The 20,433-nt window shown below is 40.9% G+C and overlaps 1 protein-coding gene across 2 annotated transcripts in view; it reads right to left on the bottom strand.

The window, feature by feature from the left end:
- asic2 (acid-sensing (proton-gated) ion channel 2) overlaps positions 1–20,433 on the bottom strand; it is a 212,067-nt gene that overhangs the window by 27,483 nt on the left and 164,151 nt on the right. For both annotated transcript variants that reach the window (XM_077558437.1, XM_077558436.1), the window contains one exon: positions 3,876–4,026. In XM_077558437.1, the coding sequence (XP_077414563.1) occupies positions 3,876–4,026 (151 nt within the window). The remainder of the gene's footprint in view (positions 1–3,875; positions 4,027–20,433) is intronic.

Raw genomic sequence — 20,433 nt, 5'->3', positions numbered from 1 at the left:
GGGGATTTAAACAAGACTTATGGTTTTAAAAGTTTTTCTTGTTGTTTCCAGACCGGTTTCAAGTCAGAGTTTTAAACTAGGGCTTCATGCCAGAGTGAGGGTTTCAAGTTAATGTTCCAAGCCAAGGTTCAAATCAGGGTTTCAAGATTGGGTTAGGGTTTAAAAGTGAAAGTCAGTTTTAGGTCAGGGGTTTCTAGATGGGATTTGAGTTTGAAGTTAGTGTTTGAAACAATAGTTTGATTGAATTTCAAAATAGTGTTTCAAATTAAGCCAGGATTAAGGCTTTAAGGATTTTAAGCCTGGGTAAAGGTCTAGGTTAAGGTTTCAAATTAGGGTTCCAAGTAGTTTCAAGTTCAAAGTTCAAAGGGGAAGTCAACCCCAAAAACATTTCTTGACAATAATATGTTTTATACAGCCCCACTAGTCTAAATACGGTATTTTATTTAGTATTGTGCTAGTGAAATATGAGTTCAGCAGCAGAATACAGCAGTTTTTATCATTTAAGAAGGCGGCCATTTTGCCATTTACTGTCGACTGGAAATGACATCACAGTTGCTCAGGTCTCAGGTAACAACCAATCACAGCTCAGCTTCAGAAGACAGGTGAGCTGTGTTTGGTCGTTGCCTGAGTCCTGAGCAACTGTGATGTCATCTTAAGGCTACAGTAAGTGGCAAAATGGCCGCCCCCTATTAATTAGAGTGTCATGTTTAGACTAATGAGGTCACATATAACATATTATTGTCAAGAAATTTTTAAGGTTGACTTCCACTTTAAATTGGGGTTAGAGTTAGGGTTTAGAATTAGGGTTTTAAACAAGGATTAATGTTGTATTCAAATGTTATTTTAAAGAAAGACGTTTCGAGCTTTGAGTCTTAGGCTTTCAAGGTTTCAAATTAGGGTTTCAACCTCAAGAGATCACTGTGAATGTATTTTCCAGACGCGACTTTCTTTTGACTTCTGATTGGCTCGAATGTCTCAGTTGCAGTTTGATTCTACAGCGCCACCTGTTGTTTTGGGGTGCAGGTGACAAGTTTCTTGTTTTTGATGGATCTCCACTGAGGACCTCAAAGCAAAATGAGTCATAAAAATGATTAAAAAAGAGAGGAAGTCATTAAGAATGCAACACAGCGCACACTTGTTTGCTTATTAATTATTTCTATTGCTGCTTGGCGCTCAACAAGGAGGCTAAAAATAGACGAGGGCGAGCATGGAGTAATTGCTTTCCCAGGGAATGTATTTTATTAGTCGTGATTACAAACTCCAATCCATTCTCGGATGATTCCAGTTTTTGACGGCACTGTGGCATTTAGCATGTTTTTTTTTTTTTGGTGGCCTTTCAGGTTGCGAGGAAGCACGACAGCGACAACATGATTTTCTGTGAAGTAATCGGCCATCATCAGCATGAAATGAAACGTTTGAGGTCTTGCTGGGAAACCTTAAAAAGACACGAATGATGACAACTAATAAGACTTGAAGCAACTCATTTGATTTTCTCATAGGTAAAAAGGTACCAAAACATTGTTATTTAGTACAGTACATTCAGGGTGGGGTAATGGTAAGGGTTCAAAACAAGACTTAGGCTCAGAAATGAGGTTTTTGACCCATGGGTAGGGTTTCAAACGAGTGTAAGGGTTTTTAAACAGATATTGCAAACTAAAGTCCCAAGTTAGAATCTTAGATTGAAACAACCCCAACCTTAACCCTAAAATTAGGGTTTCAAGGTCAGGAATTCAAGATCAGATTAGTGTTTCACACAAGGGTTAGGAATCAAATTGAGGCTTCAAATCAGGGTTAGGATGAGGGTTCATATTAGTTTTTCAAGTATTGATATAGGGTTTCATTCCAGAGTTAGGGTCTTAATTTTGGGATAGGGCTTCAAGTCTGTGGTAAGGCCTCAAATTAGGGTTTCAAGTCAGAATCAGCGCTTCAAGTTTGAATTTTAAATCTGTGCTTGGGTTTGAAATTAGGCTTTCAAACCAGGATAAGGGTTTCAAGCCAATGCTATAGTTTTAAAGTAGGGTTTTAAGTCTGGATTTGCATTTCAAATGAGGGTTTCAAGCTACTGCCAGGGTCTCAAATTTGGGCTTTAAGTCATTGTTAGGGCTTCAAGTTCAGAGTTTCAAATGAGAGTTTCCAGATTGGGTTAATGTTTGTTCTCCTCTAAGAATATTGTCTATCAGAGTTGATTTGATTTGATTATTATGTTCCAACACCTTCCAGATGCACAACAGACAGCACCTCCTTTAAATAACGTCCAGTTGCCAGGCAACAAAAACTCCATAATTTTCCCTCCCAAATTAAACATGTTTTGCAAAGTGTGACTTGATGAAGTAGAAGGCCAATACAAGCAGTCAGAGCCAGCACTGGCCCAGGTAGCAATTGTTCTACAAACAGCATTCCAGCCTCCCCAAAAATTCCAACAAAACATTTTGTAAGCGTATTAAAGGAAAATATTACAATCAGTCACAATATGCCCTTTATAACACATAGTCATAAAATAATCAATCATTGCGACCCCTGGTGTGTGCAACTTGGCCAACGAGGGGCCGAATAGCACAGTCACAATGACACACACAACGAAAACTACTCAATAGTGATCTATGGCAAATTGCATTGTGTGTTAGTATTTAGCTAGCAAAGGTTGTTTGGTTTGAATTGCAGATTTTTTTTTAATTGTCCTGGTTTAACAGCAAATTTCAACTGGTAGTGGCATTAGCTGGAAGTCATTTTTTTAAGCAGTCTTCACTACCTGCCAAATTGCGGACTCCCGTGAACACACATTTATGACAAGTGAAGAAAAGACCAGTAAGACAGAGCACAAACCACAGTTTGGGTGCAATAAATGCACATGTTCATTCCAATTTGTGTTATGAAGGCTTATTATGTCTCGGATGTCAGATCCAAGCTACTTTATTGATTACATGTGCGCGTTCTTAGTGTTTTATTGATGTTATAAATTCCAATCTGACATATTCTACGTGTTATGAGGGGTCATTAATCATTCTCTCAGGTGATCTTCTAATACCAGGAGGTAATAAAATGTAGATGAACAAGATGTTATTGTTTTCAGGCACGCAATTCCAATTGTTACGTCCTTGATGCCAGATCAAAAGGTAGCTAAAGGCAATCAAATGTGTGATATATATGATTTTCTTGTGTGCATCTTTACTGTTGTATAGTCCAAGCTAACATTTTTAAGTGCATTATGAGGGTCATTAGTCATGCTGTACATTCCCCCCAACAGGAGGAATTTAAAATCGAGATGAGCATTAATTATTATTTTTTTTTACAGGTGTTAGGTCAAAAGTTAAGTTAATAAAAAGGTCATGTATGTTCTTATAGTTTACATTGTCATTTTTAATATCTTATTGGTGCTATAAATTTACATAAGAAATGTGAGGGCTAATTAATCCATCAATGGGTATGTACATATGTGTTTTGGGTTAGGGCTTATAGCTGCATCATTCTGTCCTTTGTCTTTTGACATCAATGCGCAGTCAAATCATTTTACTGTTTGTTACCCGTTGTGTGATTTTTTTTTGTTTTATAAGTGGGTTATTCATCTGTCCTTTAATATTTGGTCAGGAAGCAATAAATATCCAAATTAATATTATTTTTGTGTCCTAGAAATGGAAAAAAAGAGCTTCATAAATAGCATGAAATACTTTCCCATTGTGTGAAATGAGACGGTGTGTCCCGCCGCGTTCCCTTCCAGAAAACCGTGAGTCACCGCTGCGTTAATTATAGATGAATTTCAATTGCGTGAATAAAAAAACAACCCCAGCCCCCGAGGCAGACAAGCAGAGAGGCGACTTCAACAGAAAGACCCGCTCGGTCTCTGTAGATTGTAGTCTTAAGTACTAAGCGAGGCCCACCTGTGTCGCCCCACACTGGCAGGTATTCGTCTTGCTGGATGTCCAACATGATCTCCAGTCCGTTCCCCGTGCCGCCTTTCATGGTGGTGCGCAGGGACTTGCCCTCCTCGGCCGCGTTGAACATGTAACACTTGCCGTACCGGGTGAACACCTGCGAGAAGAGATAGGCAGTACTCAGTCAGACTGTGGATGTATCACAACTTCAGAGAGAGTAGCTAGCATGTATTTGAGGAAGTCTTCAATTGTCCCACTGATTGTGGAAGAGTGAAGCGAGACACATAACAGTTGCAATTTTCTTTGTTGGCTACGCACCGTTCGGCTTGGAGCTATGATGTTATGTGATTGAGGCAGTTAGTGGGAGGTTTGTTTGAGGGGAGGTGTTTATTTTTTTCCAAAGAGATGATTTTCTTCTAAAATATATTAACTTTTGTCTCCTTTGGCATTCAGTAAAGGTAATTAAAGCTACTTATCTCATTCACTGCCAGCCATTTTTACTGAAGCAACCCCCTTTGCTCACGGCTGTTTTACTGGATTTGGCCCACAGAATATTGTGTTCTATTGCTATAAAAACATGGAACCTAGCAAAAGAAAAATTCTTCATCAGGAAAAAAAGTATATCTGTTTCCATTTTGCAGCAACTAGCGTTAGAATATAGCAAACTAAGTTTCATTATTATTCACAAATCTGTTTTAAACACTGGGGGGGAAAGCATTTTTGCAACATGGCCCTGGTTAATCTCTTATACTCTGCTACCACCTGCTGGCCGTTTTTGTAATAACTACCATTGCTTCAAGCATTCTCCACAGTTCAGTTCTGTATGCTGTAGCATAAAAAAAAACATTAAAAAAAAAACCATATAAATACGTGATTGTTGAAGAAGCTGTCATTTGTTATGTTTTTTTTTTTTTTTAATTTATCAAGGTATTTAAAGTTACCTATTTTTTGCCTTCATAAGGGAGTCTCAATTTAAGGTGAGGTATTTATTAGCTCATGCAACTAACTGCATTTGTTGGTAGAAACGTGACTACAGTCAAGGTCTTTACAGCTAACTAGTGATACCTCCTGTTCCTTTTTTCATCTATTTTGCGGTGAGATGTTAATGAAAGTAGAAAATGACACATTTTAATTACTGAAATAGCCAGCTGTAATTACCGCGCTCGGCACACACACTAACACACTTTTGTGTGCAACAATAGCATCACAATAATCAAAAGAGTCAAGTGGTACTCCCAGAACACATGTAAATTAAGACAAAAGACACTTGAACACATCGTAGAAAGAGTTGTTTATGTGGCGATGCAGTGTTTTATCGTGCCCGTCTGAGTCCCTGCCAGCCAGCCCCTCCCACCTCATTAGCCTAACGAAGACCCATCTGCTTTGAGGAGAACAGAGATAATCAGGAAACTGGTTTTGACTAGTTCACAGACAAAGGATTATATTTGCATGTATCACTGTGACAAAACTTGGCTATGCCGCCACACTGATGTAAGTGAAGCTAACAGTAGCCACCTAGCATCACAAATTCTGTCCCGAGCAGAAAATCAGTCAATCAGTCTGACATTTTTGTGTGAGGCCGCCTCATTGTAGCACTGATGCGAGGAGAATGAAGATTTTCATTTGGATCAATATGACACAAAAACACTCCCCACCCCCGTCTCTCACATGGATCGGCTTTAATGTGTGAGCTTGCTGTTAAGGTAAAGAGAACAGAACTCCCCCCCCCCCCCCCACACACACCGAAAGAAAACATGGAAGACATGCTGTCTGGATATTGACACGGGTCTTTTTGGCCTAACGATTGATGGACTTGATAATAGCAGACCCACAGGTGGTGCGTATCCGCAGGAATGTGAAAAAGGACACAGCGGGTGCGCTTAACTTATCTGGCAACAGCAACGCTCCCAGACTGATTCTGCACTGGCAGTCAATTCACACTCTGTGAAAAGTGCCTGCGTTTTATGGTTCCCGAACACAATCCCCTACAACTGACTCAGCAGCGCCAGAGTTTGTACTTTGACAGACTCCTACTAGAGAATTTGTCCAAATGATAACATATGTACTGTATATATCTGGCCAGCTCTGGCAAAAGGAACCTCATGGGTACAGAATACTTTTGAATATTGAGATATTATGGGGTATTGTGCAGTATATTCTACTTCTACACTTCATTCCTTTTATAATGATATATAATACATAGACATACCGCAAACATTGACAAAGTTACAGCAGTTTCAATATTGCCAGGTAGAAATCCCTCATTTTGACAAAAACACATTCAATGTCATATTTCACCGAGACTTCCGGTGGGGGGAGGCTTTAGTCCAGGGATGTCAAAAAAAGGGCCACATGGAGGAAAATATTTTACCCAGTGGGTAATATAACTTGAAAACACGTGTCAGTTATACACCGATTTTTGCTATTTGAAAGCCAGCCCTAAATAGCGGGGCTAACTCTTAATATAGTGTTCCAAAAAATAACACAAATGCAAATGGAACGCGGCAACACTTAGCCCCTATGAATTCCGGGCGTGTTATATCTACCTGTTTTGCATACTGTATATATTGAATGCATTGTGTGGAGCAGTTAATGAAGTCATTAGACGTGAATCTGTGTCATGTGTGTTTGTGTTAGCAGTAGCCGTGTGTCGTATTCATTACGTTTATGTTTGATTTATGTTGGTCTGTGGTTTTATTTTTTTCAGCAAACCATAACTTTAGGTTGTGTGTAAAATAAGGACATCCAGGTCAATTCCGTTTACAAGTCGCATAGCTCATCTGGGGATTGCTTGTAAAATTACAAATTGATATGCTTTGATTTTGGACGTCTGATTAATTGGTCCGACATTTCTTATTTTTTTACTTTCTAAAAGCATCTCGCAGTTCAGAATAAACCCCTTGGCGGGCCTGATCTGTCCCGCTTGACACCCCTGCTTTGGTGGAACACGTGATGTAGAACTCAAAGCCTAAAAAGCCTTAACCCACTCAAAAAGAACAGGAGCCGCTCCTTTCCTTAAAACTACCAGCATTTTAAAATAACTAAATGTCCCTGAGCCATAATTTTGACAGCTTGAGCTCTGGTAAAGACATCATCGCCTAAAATCATTACAAAGAAGAAGAAAAAACAGTTTGAATAGCTAGCAAAGGTATTTTGTTTGTTAAAATTCTGTTGTATCTTTTAATGTAAATGATGTACTGTCGCTCCTTTCCAGGGACCACCAGAGTCTACACAGTCCCGTTTTTCCTTCGTTGAAGCGGACATGTACGGGTGAGCTTCCGACAGGGTCTGTTATCCCCCAGCTAACTCTGCGGCCTGTACTGCCAAAAATGTCATGACTCTTATACACAAACAGCCTTTTTTAATATGATAAGCTAATACCTTGAACTTGGCAGAGGGCATTATGTTACCCCTTCGCCGATCGCATCCGATAACCTCGGCTTCCTTATGCACTTGAAAAGTGCGGCGATTGTCCTGTCACAGGCTTCGGACACACCCACCTGCGTAACCGGTGAAAACCCACGCAGCCACCAAAGAGGTGTGACGTATTCAATTGTGGAGTGATCTATTCGGAATATATTTCGCACTTCAAATTTGAAATTGACTCGCGTATGGATGATAAGTTATACTGCGTCCTCAAACTCGGACGTGCGCGCAGCTCATCTAACGAGCTACTTTGAAGCAGCATGCGTTTTTTTGTATTCAGTATTAAAGAAATAGCCTACAATAAAAGTAATTTAATTAGAGAACCGTGCTGTTCCATTACTGTAGTTGAGAAGCGAGTGAGCACCTGTAGTTTAAGTGTTGCCAAGCAACGGACACACTTGTGGATTTCAAATGTTTAAAAATCCAAGTCACAATTGCCACTATTTGAATGACCGTAGTTGTTACTAGCTGCGCTTTCAGACAGCGGCGCAAGGGAGCAGTTCATTGAATCAAAACGTGCAATATGATGTTTCAGGTTAAAGAGGCTGCAACATGGGACATGCCCGGAACACTTCTCCAGGAAGCATTTGAATCCGATGCCTGAGCCACCCCAACTGGTTCCTCAACACAGAGGATTAGTGGCTCGACCCTGAGTCCCTCCCGGATGACCGAGCTTCTCACCCTATCTCTAAGGGAGAGCCCGGATTCCCTGCGGAGGAAACTCATTTTGGCCGCTTGTATCTGTGATCTTGTTCTTTCGGTCACGACCCACAAATCGTGACCAAAGGTGAGGGTAGGAACGTAGATTGACCAGTAAATCGAGAGCTTTGCCTTTCGACTCAGCTCCTTTTTCACCGCAACGGACCGATACAGAGTTCGCATCACTGCAGACGCTGCACAATCCGCCTGCGGATCTTCTGCTCTATCCTGCCCTCACTCGTGAACAAGACCCCAAGATACTTGAACTCATCCACTTGGGGCAGGATCTCATCCCCGACCCGGAGAGGGCACGCCACCCTTTTTGGACTAGGGACCATGGCCTCGGATTTGGAGGTGGTGATTTATTTTTTGTACATTTGTAAATCATTAATTTTTCTTCATCTGTGTGATGCTCTTCCTGTCTGCATGCCTATTTGCTCTTATTGCTGCTTGAAATTAAATTTCCCTGAGTGAGTCATCCCAAAGGGATCAATAAAGTCAAGTCTCAGTCCAAGTTTTTTTTTTGTCAGTCTGAATTCGGTCGGAATGATTTTGAAAAATAAACCAATGGCGATCACACACCCCCAACGCATTTTTTTATTATTTTTTTTTACAAGCAAGCAATAATAATAATGGAACAGATTTATATAGCGCTTTTCTAGACACTCAAAGATGCTTTACAACAGAATGGACACATTATTCATGCACTCACACTGTAGTGGCGGTAAGCTACTTAACTCTTTGACTGCCAGACGTTTTCAGAAACGGGATGTCGCCAGTGCCAGCCGATTTAAGCATTTTGAGTGATCTTTCAAGGTCCACAGAAAATGTTGTGTTTGGACTATGGAAACACACATACTACCAAATGAAAGATTGGACTATCATCTTTCATCAGAAAAAAAAGTTGTTTCTACCTTATTCCGTTCTTCAGTAATCAACAATAGAAAATGGTTACTTTCACCGAAATTCTCTCTTTTGAAACAAAAAACGGAGAAAAAGAGCTTTTTGTGAAACGATGTTATTTCATGCACTCTAGTGAATTGTACACTTCTTTTTGTCCATGAATGATGCCACGAACACCTAAATAGTGCTTTACTTCTGTAAAACGCTTTCACCAACAATGAAAAAGTGTTTTTTGATTGCAAAATACGTTTATTTCCATTCAACAGTGTAACAAATTGACAAAACAATTTCGCAAACTATTTACAAATGTGTGCAACTGTGGTACTACTTACAATTATGTGGATGTTTCAAATACAGTTTTTCTTTTTGTAACGCTCTCCTGCGTGCAAGGAGACGCCAGGACTCGCACACAGTTTACTTTCATTTTCACATTGGTCCGTTTTGCGTGCAAACGTTACACTTTCTTGACGGCCTTTTTTCCAGGAAATAAAAAGCAAGTAGCAGACTGTACACACTTCCTCCGATGAATATGCATTGGACTCGGGGCACTCTCCGTCGTCCGATCGAACGTCCGCATGGGCGTGCTCGATTGTGCTCCGCGTTTATGACTCCGTCATAGCCGCCGCTTCAGCGGTTCCAATTTCGCCGTCAAGCTCGGATTCACCTTCATCATCATCGAGGATGATCACCGTCGTCATCAATGTACTATTTTAGCGTTGGTCGATGCCTTTCGTCTTGTAAGTGTAGAGCTGCTTGCAAACGCTCGCCATTGCCCGTTCCCTCCTCCATCTAGCTCCATCTAACGTCTTCTACTGCCGCGTCAATGCTTCCCAACCACGGAGTCACCACCCTCATCTTCATCATCGATGATGATCATCGTCGTCAACATTGTGCTCTTTTAGCGATGCTTTTGGTCTTTGAAAAAAACGGCTCGGGCGTGAGCTCCTCGCGACCGGCCGCCATTTTTCCTTTGTTTTCCATTCTGATCTCCTGCTCGACGCTCTAACTCCGCCTCTACTGACGCCCACCCGATCTTAAAGAGAGTCATCGCTACCCTCTAGGGGCCAAAAATAGTCATTAGGCTCACGAGACCTGCTTGAAACTTTCAGGACAGCTCCGCAAGCCTTCGCAGCACCCGTTTCAAAAAAAAATAAATAAAAAAATGGGAGGACGTCTTTTAACGTCTTTGGCGCTCCTCCGTAGGTTTTTGCAGAACGTCATTTAACGTCTTTGGTAGTAAAAGAGTTAAGTAACCACAGCTGCCCTGGGGCATGCTGAGGGAAGCTAGGCTGAAAGTGGGCCCCTCCGACCACCACCAAACATTCATACACCAGTGTGAGTAGCACTGGAGGCTCTGCATGTGAAGTGCCCAAGGAGCGACATAACTACACATGACTTGGATAGAGCGGAAATCGAACAGCCAACCTTCTGGTAAAGAAACGACCGTCTCAACACCCTGAGCAACGGTCGCCACAATATAAACCGGTTGAAATGAAAGGTTGTTTTTTCCTCCGAAATGGCAACGTGCGATTTGAAAAAACACATTCTACTACATTGGAATGATTTAGTCTGAATGCCTGTTGGTTTCAAGATATTGGATTTTTTTTATTAGGGTCAAATAATATTTTTGAAAAAAAAATCAAATAAAACCCATGACACCAGGGGGTGGCATGGCTCAGTGGTAGAGTGGTTGTCTTCCATCCGTGAGGTTGTGGGTTCGAACCTCACCCTTGGTGACCATGTCGAAGTGTACTTGAGACGCTGAACCCTGATTTGTTCCCGAACAACGTAGCAGCAGCCGACCACTGGTGTGTGTGAATGTGAGGCTTTGTAAAGCGCTTTGGGGACCATATGGTGTAGATAAAAGTGAATAGAAAACAGTACATTTGCTATTTCACCAATGGACATTCACAAAAAGTCTCTCGAACCTCACCCTGAAAACTGACATGAAGCAAATTTTTGCTTCAAGCTATCGTTGTGTGTGAATTCCAGGTTGACCACTTGAGGTTCTACTAGAGAATTTACCCCAAATCATAGCATGGTAATGTCAAGATATATAATAATAATAAAAATAAGGACGGGTGTGATATTATTGTTCTCACCCCGGACACGTTGCTATATGAAGATATTGTTTTTTTCCCCCAGTAAGAGGATCTAAGAATACAAGCCCCCTGACAACAGTTCCACTGATGGACTTGAAATTCCATCACTATCATAACAAGACAAAACGTGTCAATCAACATTAAAGTCCTTATTTATCATTTCACAATTTAGTTACTCAATGACACATTTGCGCTAACTGCATTGAACGTGATATATGATCGTATCCTCCATTCAGCACAATTTGCGAAAGGTTGCGTTTGTTCCACATCTTGACAGCTCTAAACGGCTTTGAGGTTGAACAATAGAGGTTGAACAGCTGCATTTATCATGCTGGATGACGTTCGGCGCTCGGGTCAGGGCCGAAGTCAACGGGGCTTTGGGAGAAAAGAGTCGTCATCTCGCGGGGCGACAGGATGACAAAAGATGCTAACGAAAAACTGCGGCCTCCGCCATTGAAATTTTTCGCCCGTCGCTTCCCGCTACTTGTCATCTGTTGCCTGCAGTGGAGACGTCAAAAAATGAAGAAGAAAAAAAGAGCAGCCCATAATGAGCTCTCAGGCCTGTCCAGACATCTGACACAATAGTGCTGCTTTGTCCGGGAAGCAAGGAACTGCAAAAAAAAAACCCCATGTATGAATTCTGCCTTTGCACCATTGAAAGGAAAAGACATCCTGTCTTAAGAAGCACACACACAAAAAAAAAAGTCAGAAAAAAATTGAACATTTGATTGTCAGCGAGTGAATTCGCCTGCCTACATGATTCATTTATCACCTCTGGACGAAAGAAGAGAAAAGTGAAGAAAGATATGGAAATATTTAAAAAGTGAAAAAAAGAAAAATAGGGGGGGAAAAAACAGTTGCTCATGCTATACAAATGATATCAATTCACCAAGAAACTGTCACGTTTGTAGTTGTGCAAATTGTTGACAGATACTGATAGCAATAGTGCAAGTGGCCCACGGAGCGGGTCACATGAGTACGTTCCGGGGTTATCTGCGTGCCCCGGAAATTGTACAAACTTGCCACATGCTGTTTTACCGTACACGGGGAGGGGGAGGGGGGGGGGGGGTTGCCGTAGTCGCCACGGAGGTTACGGGCAAATTAAAGGAGAAGGAGAATGTGAGCATGTTTATTCCATCTCGTTTTATATTATTGAGCACGGTATTTATGGGCATGTTTGTCGAGGCTATCTATTGAGGACGTTTATTGAAAATGTAATATGAACTTTTGATGCAATGAACATTTTGTGTTTGTTTTACTTCCACAGTGCTCGATGAGGGATAAAGATTTGCACCTGTAGCCAAAGGCTGCAACATGATATTCAGCCTTTTCCAAGAAAGAGAAGTTGCATACAATAATACGTGTGGATTGCACTGCACAAAAGCTTCCAGAATGCAATTTCTCCACTATATGCTAACAAGCCCACACTTAGCCAATTATGTCATTGTTAACATGAAAAGGATAATCTATTGTAAAATTCAATCTAATAGGAAATCCACTAGTCATCGCGCTACATGGAAATGAAAAATTATGCAAATATCCGCATTAAACGGATATCCACATCCTTTTTCTCATTTGCCTTTTCCAAGCTCGGTGCAACAAGAAAATTGAAACACAGCGGATCCAAGGAGAGAGTCCTTATGAGATGCTGTGTTATTGTTTTGCCAATCGATAAGCTGTTATGAGAAGAGACTACAAGAGATTTACAGTAATGAATGGAGAGAAACACTATTAGCACAAAAACTATACATTCATAAATAATACACACACACACACACACACACCATATTGTATACACTTTGACAATTACAGTGAACGGTCCCTATTGCCCTGCCATAAATAGCAATAGCTACACATTCAGCTCCCCCGGTAATTGCTGTATAGAAGCTACAAGATTGCGGAAAAGCACTTACAACAGAGATGATCATAAAGCATCAACACTTTTGCTGCGTTCGAGCAAATTGGGGAGTCGGGCTTATCTGACTTCAAACCAGGAAGTGTGTACGGGAACGCCCCCTTGAACTGGGAAATCTCACTTGCGAAGTCTGGGGGGGGGGGGGGGGGGAGTACCAAGCAACTTCAATGTGACGTCACTCTAAAATGGCGACCCCTTTGGAAACACAAACCGTGAATAGTAAAACACAATTTACTCTATTATAAAAGTAGATAGCTTTATTCATTCATAAATATTCAACATAACTTCACATAACACAACATACAGTGACAGTATGCCGCTATCTCCCTGCATGAAATGATATGCTAAACTACTGAACTGTATGGAATGCTTATGAAATATGAAATAAGATAAATACATAAATGAAGCAAAACTGTGAGAAGGCAAGTTTGCTGGAGGTCAAAATGTGCTTTGAGGACCAAAAAAACCCAAAACAATTTATCAGTCTCCGCCATTTTATGCTTTCAGGTCGGAACTGGGAAAAGCCAATGGGATAAATCTGACTTCCGACCTTCCTCGAATGCAGCATATGTAATCACAATCATATAAATGACTATTTGGTTGTTATTATATTCAACACTAAATATACCATCTTCATGATGTGAGGGTCCTCAATAGTATTAGCTAGCCTACTAGCCAATCAGAATTGAAAGTAAATTTATTTTTATTTTTTTTTCAGGAGAGCTCAGTATTGTTCATTCTGTAATTTTACCGATTTGACATGTCATCATCATTGCTCTCTCTTTTTTAAAATTATTATTATTTTTTTATATAATTTTTTTTAAATAAATTTTTATTTTGTATGTGGGTGAGTGTGTGTATGTGCATGTGCGTGTGTGCGTGGTGTGTGAGTGTGTGTGTACTCATTAGTTCACCTAAAACCTATTAAAAAATCCCATACCGTTCACCTAAACTGAACACTTCAGAACCCAGCCAGAGCCGTGAAGCCGTCAGGAGACCCGAGGAAGGACCAAAGAAAAGAAAGGAAAGTGAAATCCAGCACCGACCAGACACCACCCATCAGGCCACCAACCAGAGTCGTTCACCAACCCCAGAAACATCCAAATTCCAACAAATCAGGGAGACCTCAAGAGACCAAAGGAGAGACTGAGGAAAGGAAGGAAGGAAAGACGAAGCAGAGTGAGGAAAAAATAAATAGAAAATAATTGAAAGTCAAAAGAGTCATCTCGGTCATGTGATATGGGAACAAAGTAAGCCCACAAGCTAGAAACATTGAGGAAAAACAAATTGTTTGGACAGAAAGAAAGAACGGGTAAAGGAAGGATAGAAGAAAAGAAGGGAGGAAGCATTAAAGGACAAACTCTAACCAAGGCTAGAAGAGACCCTAACGAGAAAGATGTAACTGTTTGACAAATGCAAGTGTAACAAATGGGTAAATGGGCATGGGTACTTTTGTGCCAGCCTGTGCTGTATACAGTAGACCTCGCCGTTCATCATCACACACTCACTGTGCGCTCGACTTCTCCTCGACGTAGTACACGGCAGCTCCCGTCACCTTCCAAACCAACGGCCGCTTTTTATGGAAGTCGTTCATCACGGCGCTCCATGATGATGTTTTTATTTTTTTACAAGGCGACGCTGCCGCGATAGCGCAAAAGAATGGCGGGCGGCGGCAGATTTATGCCAGTGCGGATGAGGGAGGGTTCAAGATTAGGGAAAGGAAGAAAACGGGTGAGTTATATGACGGTGAAAGGAATGTGAGGCTGGTTGGTTAGCGCCATGTCATGTCTGGTGAAGCAGCATGTGGCTGACAGGCATCGGACAGTCTAGATGTCAATCATTATTGGTATCTCCAATAATTACGCATTAAGGCTGGGCAGTTAATCGAAATGTAATCGTGATTTCGATTTTGACCTCATATCCCAAAAACATGAGAATTTAATCAAACCGATGACTACTACTAAGCAATGCTGACTTGTTATTTGTGATGCAGCATCGGATAATTCATGACGTCTGCATTGTGTCATTGACATTGGATAACGTGACGACACTAACACAGGGAGTCGCCACGAGGGTGGGGAGTGTATTAAAGACGTTCCCCTTGGCTTGTCACATTTCTTCCGAGGGAGTGCGGAGGTGAAATCTGATTATAGTCGTCAGGCACCCTCATGAGTGACTGTTCTTAATGCACCCGATAGTCGAGGAAAGGAAGGAAATTGTTGTAGGGAACAGTCGTCACGCTACATTAGGGCACACACGCCAAGGACAAAAACGAGTCCATCGGTATCTTCTATAACAATATCTACTCGAGCTACTGTCGTGGGTCCATCTGTTCGCGCGCTCGTCCATCTGCTCCGTAGACGCACCCTCTTTGTCTACATTAGCATCCACGTCGCCGCTAATTACCGATTAGCAAGGCAGCATGTCAAAGTCCCCACCGAGAAGGATTGGCTTTCATGTGTTTATTCAGAGTTGGGGTTTCGGATTAAGATGGGCATGAGATTAGCCTTAGGACTAATGTTAAGACAGTTTCCTCGCCAAGACATCCGTCGTTGAAATATAAATCATTACTAGCATTGCCACTTACTGAATGGTTTTCTCACACAGGTATTGATTGGTTGGTCTAAATGTCAACCATTGCTGGAATTGCCACTGATTAATTGGGGGTAGGCATAATTCTCTCATGCTCAATGCTATCTTGGTTAACGATTCAACAACGCTAAACAAGTCAATACTCACCATTTGTACTCGACAGCTATTGGAAGCTGGCTGTGCCATTTACCTCGCGCCGGTCACGCATTGTAACATAAAAAGTTCAGCTTGCGTTGTTTGACCGGCGAGTGGCGACTGCAGTGGATAGTAGGACTATATTTCCCATAATTCTCAGATGTCTTAACAGTAGGGGTGTAACAAAAAACGATTTGAACCGGTTTTGAGTTTAATGATGCGAGCGCACCAGCACACGGACTAATGAATCGGTCTAAAAATAGCTTGAACCGGCCGATGGCCCGGTCGAGACATGATAAATCGATTTTATGTTGCTGATAGAGCTTCTCAAAACTTTAATTTTTTTTTTTTTATATATATAAAACCAAAACAGTCCAGTTGCGATCGATTCAATGCCATGAGAATGAAATGTCCTGGATGAATGAGTCACGCCAGACTTGTTACAGTTATGTGACGTCAGATAGCGCTGCGCTTAGTTTAAATGGAGACGCGGTCACGCGGACAAGATCTACAACGTGCTCTGGCAAGTTTAATGTACAAAGTATAGAAGAGATGTTTATTTTATATGAACAATGGAATGCTAGATTAAAGTGTCGCCATGTACAAAGACTGTCAACCGCAAGTACGGCAAATGTACGTACAGCGAGGACTTCTTCCAATTAAAGCGCCCGCAACTCGACCAGAGGAAAGGTGATAACGACCTTAATAACCCGGTTTATTGTTAAAGACTTAAGCCATAGTGCGTCGTGGAGAATGAGGGCTTTCAGGAAACGATCAAAACATTAGCGCCCCCGATATGATGCGCAACTAGATTCCTGTCTGACAATCACGCCGCAGTGAGTTGTTTTCAAATCCAGGGTATTGAACGAGTCACATGTGTTAAGTGGAACACAGCAATAAAGTGCCAGCCTTCGTTACTAATAATGAAATAGGACAGGGTGGCATCAAGTTCAGCTATTTTTTCACAAGAACAACCTTGCTAAGCATTAAGTATATATATCAACTTATTCACTGCATGTATTGGGAGTATACAGGAACTGACACTGTCTCGCAAGAATAAACGTAATAGAAAGTAACTGAGTTAATTAGTTTACATTTAGTAAGATGGCACGTTGAAAAAGATATTCATTAGTAGTTACAACTTAGGAGTGTAGTATCTTATTAGGCAGATGCATGTTAAAACAGCATTTTAAAAGACTGATAGTTACTAATTTGGTCTGTAAGATGTCAGAACATTACATATACAAATATGTTGCTCACTGTTTTCCAAAATAAAAGAAGACGGTTGCAAATGTGCAAATTACAAGATTTAGATCATTTTAAATTAAACAAGATCGGGGGGGTCAAATTTGGTTCTCGAGAGCCTAAATCTAGCCTGTTTTCCATGTTTCTCTCCACTAACACACCTGATTCATGATCAGGATCGTTATCAGGCTTCTGCAAAACTTGTTGATGAGCTAATCATTAGATTCAGCTGCACTGTAGGAAGGAGACATGGAAAACAAGCTGGATAGCGGCTCTCGAGGACCGGACTTGGCCACCACTGAACAAGATATTAAATTTAATGGAGAAACAAAATAATTATAAATTAATTTGACAATTGACTGATTGTTGAGTAATCAAACACTACACCAAATCAAATCATTCCATTTTGAAATCGAACTGTCCTTGTATTGGATTGCACCGCATGTATCGAGATTAGGGGTGTGAATTGCCTAGTACCTGGCGATTCGATTCGTATCACGATTCATAGGTCACGATTCGATTCAATACCGATGCAAATCTATAAATTGCTTATTGCGATTTTTTTAAACTCAAATTTAGAAAATGCTAATCAGTAAACTTGTACATGTACACTGTAAGATTTGTATGAAAATGTAAAATCTGTTTCATGTTTGAACAGCAGTGAAATCAAATATTAAGGCTTAATGTTCCATTAATATAACATTCTTCCATGCTTAATGTATAAATCCTAACCCTAAGTAAGACTATTTGTTGAATATTCCCATACAAACATTGATGTTTAAAAATCGATTCAGCCACAGAGAATTGCACGCTGTAATATCGCGATATTTTATCGATTTTTTCTAACACCCCTAATCGAGATGCGTATTGAATCGTCTTGATTGGAGAGATTTACACCGCTAATAAGCAGGAATTAGTTCTAGTTTCGGGCAATGCTTGTTGTCTGCTACAAACTAGATTCAGATACGATTGAGAACGCAAATGTGAATCTGTAAGTCAATAGAAAATAATTTAACAGTTGAATTCCCCTTTAATGTCCCCCCCCCGTATAAATCGCTATGGCAACTGTGTGATCGACATACATGGCAAAAAAGCAACAACAGGACAGGCCCTTTGTAATAGTGGCACAAAACAATGAGGCTGGGCGATAGGCGGGACCCGAGGCTCAAAAATTGGACTGTCCAGGCAAAAACGAGACAACTCGTCACTCTAAGCGTCAAATCCAGGAACTTTTGAAAAACAAAACAAAACAAAACAAATGCAACTTTCTTTACTAAATATGTCCTTTAACCTACCAGTATCGATATCAGTATCGGTACGTAAATTTGCAGTCGGCCAACACTAGCGCAACTGTAGCGTGACCACATCTGCTAGTGCTACGGGACACGTGAAATCCGACTGCATTTCACAGTAGTCCTGCACAGCTAATGCTAATGCATAATAAACTGCATCCACTCTACTTGAATGAAATCCCCGCATGATGTGCAAAGCCACAAGAGACATTCACCTCAGTCAGTACTTTTTTACCTTTACCTAAGTAAAGTATGAATCAGTGCTTGGTCACCATTTTGATTCTCGGGAGCCAAAATGGAGGCCGGTTGTAGAAAAAGGTCAGTAGTTTTAATCATATGCTTTACAGTCCAGGCCCACTCGACATGTGATCATAATAACTAACGAGCGTCACGCCGCACAGGAAAAGAGCTGAAAGGAGCAATTAAGCTTGTGAACTTTACTGTGGGTAATACATCAAATTCCAAATGGAGTCGTTTCCTAATGTACTTTCCAGTAATTCCCTCCACATTATGTGCCAGTGATCGGCATGAATATGGAATACTGATGAATGAAATATTAATCTGCAAAGAAAATGAAATGATAACATGTGGAGACATGAATACCTAAAACCTCATTTAAAATCCCAATGCTGTTGAAAGCTTAGGCTGGGGTTCTATTTGGTAGCCAGAGCAATACACAACCCCCCCCCCCCCCCCCATTTCACTTAGCCCTGCAGGCTTTTGTATATGGATGTCACATCAACAAGATTGGTCACCGGTTTGACATGCGACATCATCGCAACATCATCACCCCTTTGACGGCCTCTCCTCATACGACATTTTCGAGTAGGGCTGCGGCCATCAAATATTTTTAGAATCGATTATCACAGTAATTTAACGAGTGATGGGATAAAACTTGTTTCTGTATTATTAAGGGGGGAAAAAAAGGTACAAAATTAACACTGGAGAGCTTTGAGGCAGTGATCTTTCTTTAACGTTTTTGGCTAATTCAACTTATTTGAGCCATTTGATTAATCTAGGGATGGGCGAGTAACAATACCAGGTATCGTATCGGGCCGATACCAGGATACATTTTACGGTATCGGTACTCGCAACGGATATCGATACTGGTATCGGCTAGTGGACATTTTTCGGTCAGGAACTATAAATTTCCAAAATGGTTATTTTGCATTTATTGACCGCCACAGGGGGCTCCGGTAAGAGAGCACATAAGTCTTCAGTTGTACTCAACAATTAGCTCTGAAGTGCAGACAGATCTTTATTATATAGTATATCGTCATTGACTACTGCACTGCTATGAGATGAATGATGAACGGAGAACGTGAAACAGGAAACGGAAATACAGAGCAGCCTTCCAAATTAAAAGCATGGATTTCAACACAAGATAGAATTAAACATTACACACTAAACAGCTTGAGGAATTCTGAACATGGTAGATACTGTATGACTAAATTACTTGAATCACGTATTAAGTATTGAATTATTTGCACTTTACTGTATTCCTTAAAAGGAAGTTGTCCAACCACATATTTTGATTGGGCCTTTTGCCCCTTGGCCACTGGATTATTTGTTTCATTTTATTTATCTATTTAAAAAAAAAAAAAAAAGTTTTTATTGTGTGCTTTATGCAAAATGACTTTTATGAGCAAATTGGAAAAAATATAATTGCCATTAATTTCAAGCAGTTTTAAATTTGCTGGGATTTGCAGGTCTTTAAAAAGATAAAAAGATTTATCTGTCATTGTTTTTGTGGAAATGTTATGTATCATGAGTACTAATGGTATCAGCACTTGGTATCGTTATCGGCGACAGTGAGTACTAAAGATTTGAGTACCGGTATGGGTCTAAAAAAAGTGGTAGCTGAATTCTCGCTGTATTTGTGAGTTCATAAACTCCCGAGAATACATCTTGTACCGAGCCCATTGATTTCCACCGAGCCGGTGGTTGGGACCAATCACAGAGCGGCATTGTGTTTGGGGCGTGATAAGCAGCTGTGACAAAAACAGGAAGCGCAGACATCGTGGTAAAGATATTCATGCTTTTTTTTCTCTCTCCCTAAGATCAGACCGGAGACAACATTCTCATCCGTTGCCGTGATTGGTGAAAACAAATGTGGACAAGATGACGCATCGTCCAATCAGCTCGAAGTATTGTACACAATGTCCCGCCTTTCCCGACAAGTCACCGTGGAGCAGTCCCAGACGATATTGTGGAGACCTCCCTTGGATGAATCACAATTATCAATCTGGCTATCG

Source organism: Vanacampus margaritifer, chromosome 2, assembly GCF_051991255.1.
Source record: "Vanacampus margaritifer isolate UIUO_Vmar chromosome 2, RoL_Vmar_1.0, whole genome shotgun sequence".
Lineage (NCBI taxonomy): Eukaryota > Metazoa > Chordata > Actinopteri > Syngnathiformes > Syngnathidae > Vanacampus > Vanacampus margaritifer.
The sequence above is the reverse complement of the archived record's forward strand: the minus strand, read 5'-3'. Positions and strand labels throughout refer to the sequence as shown.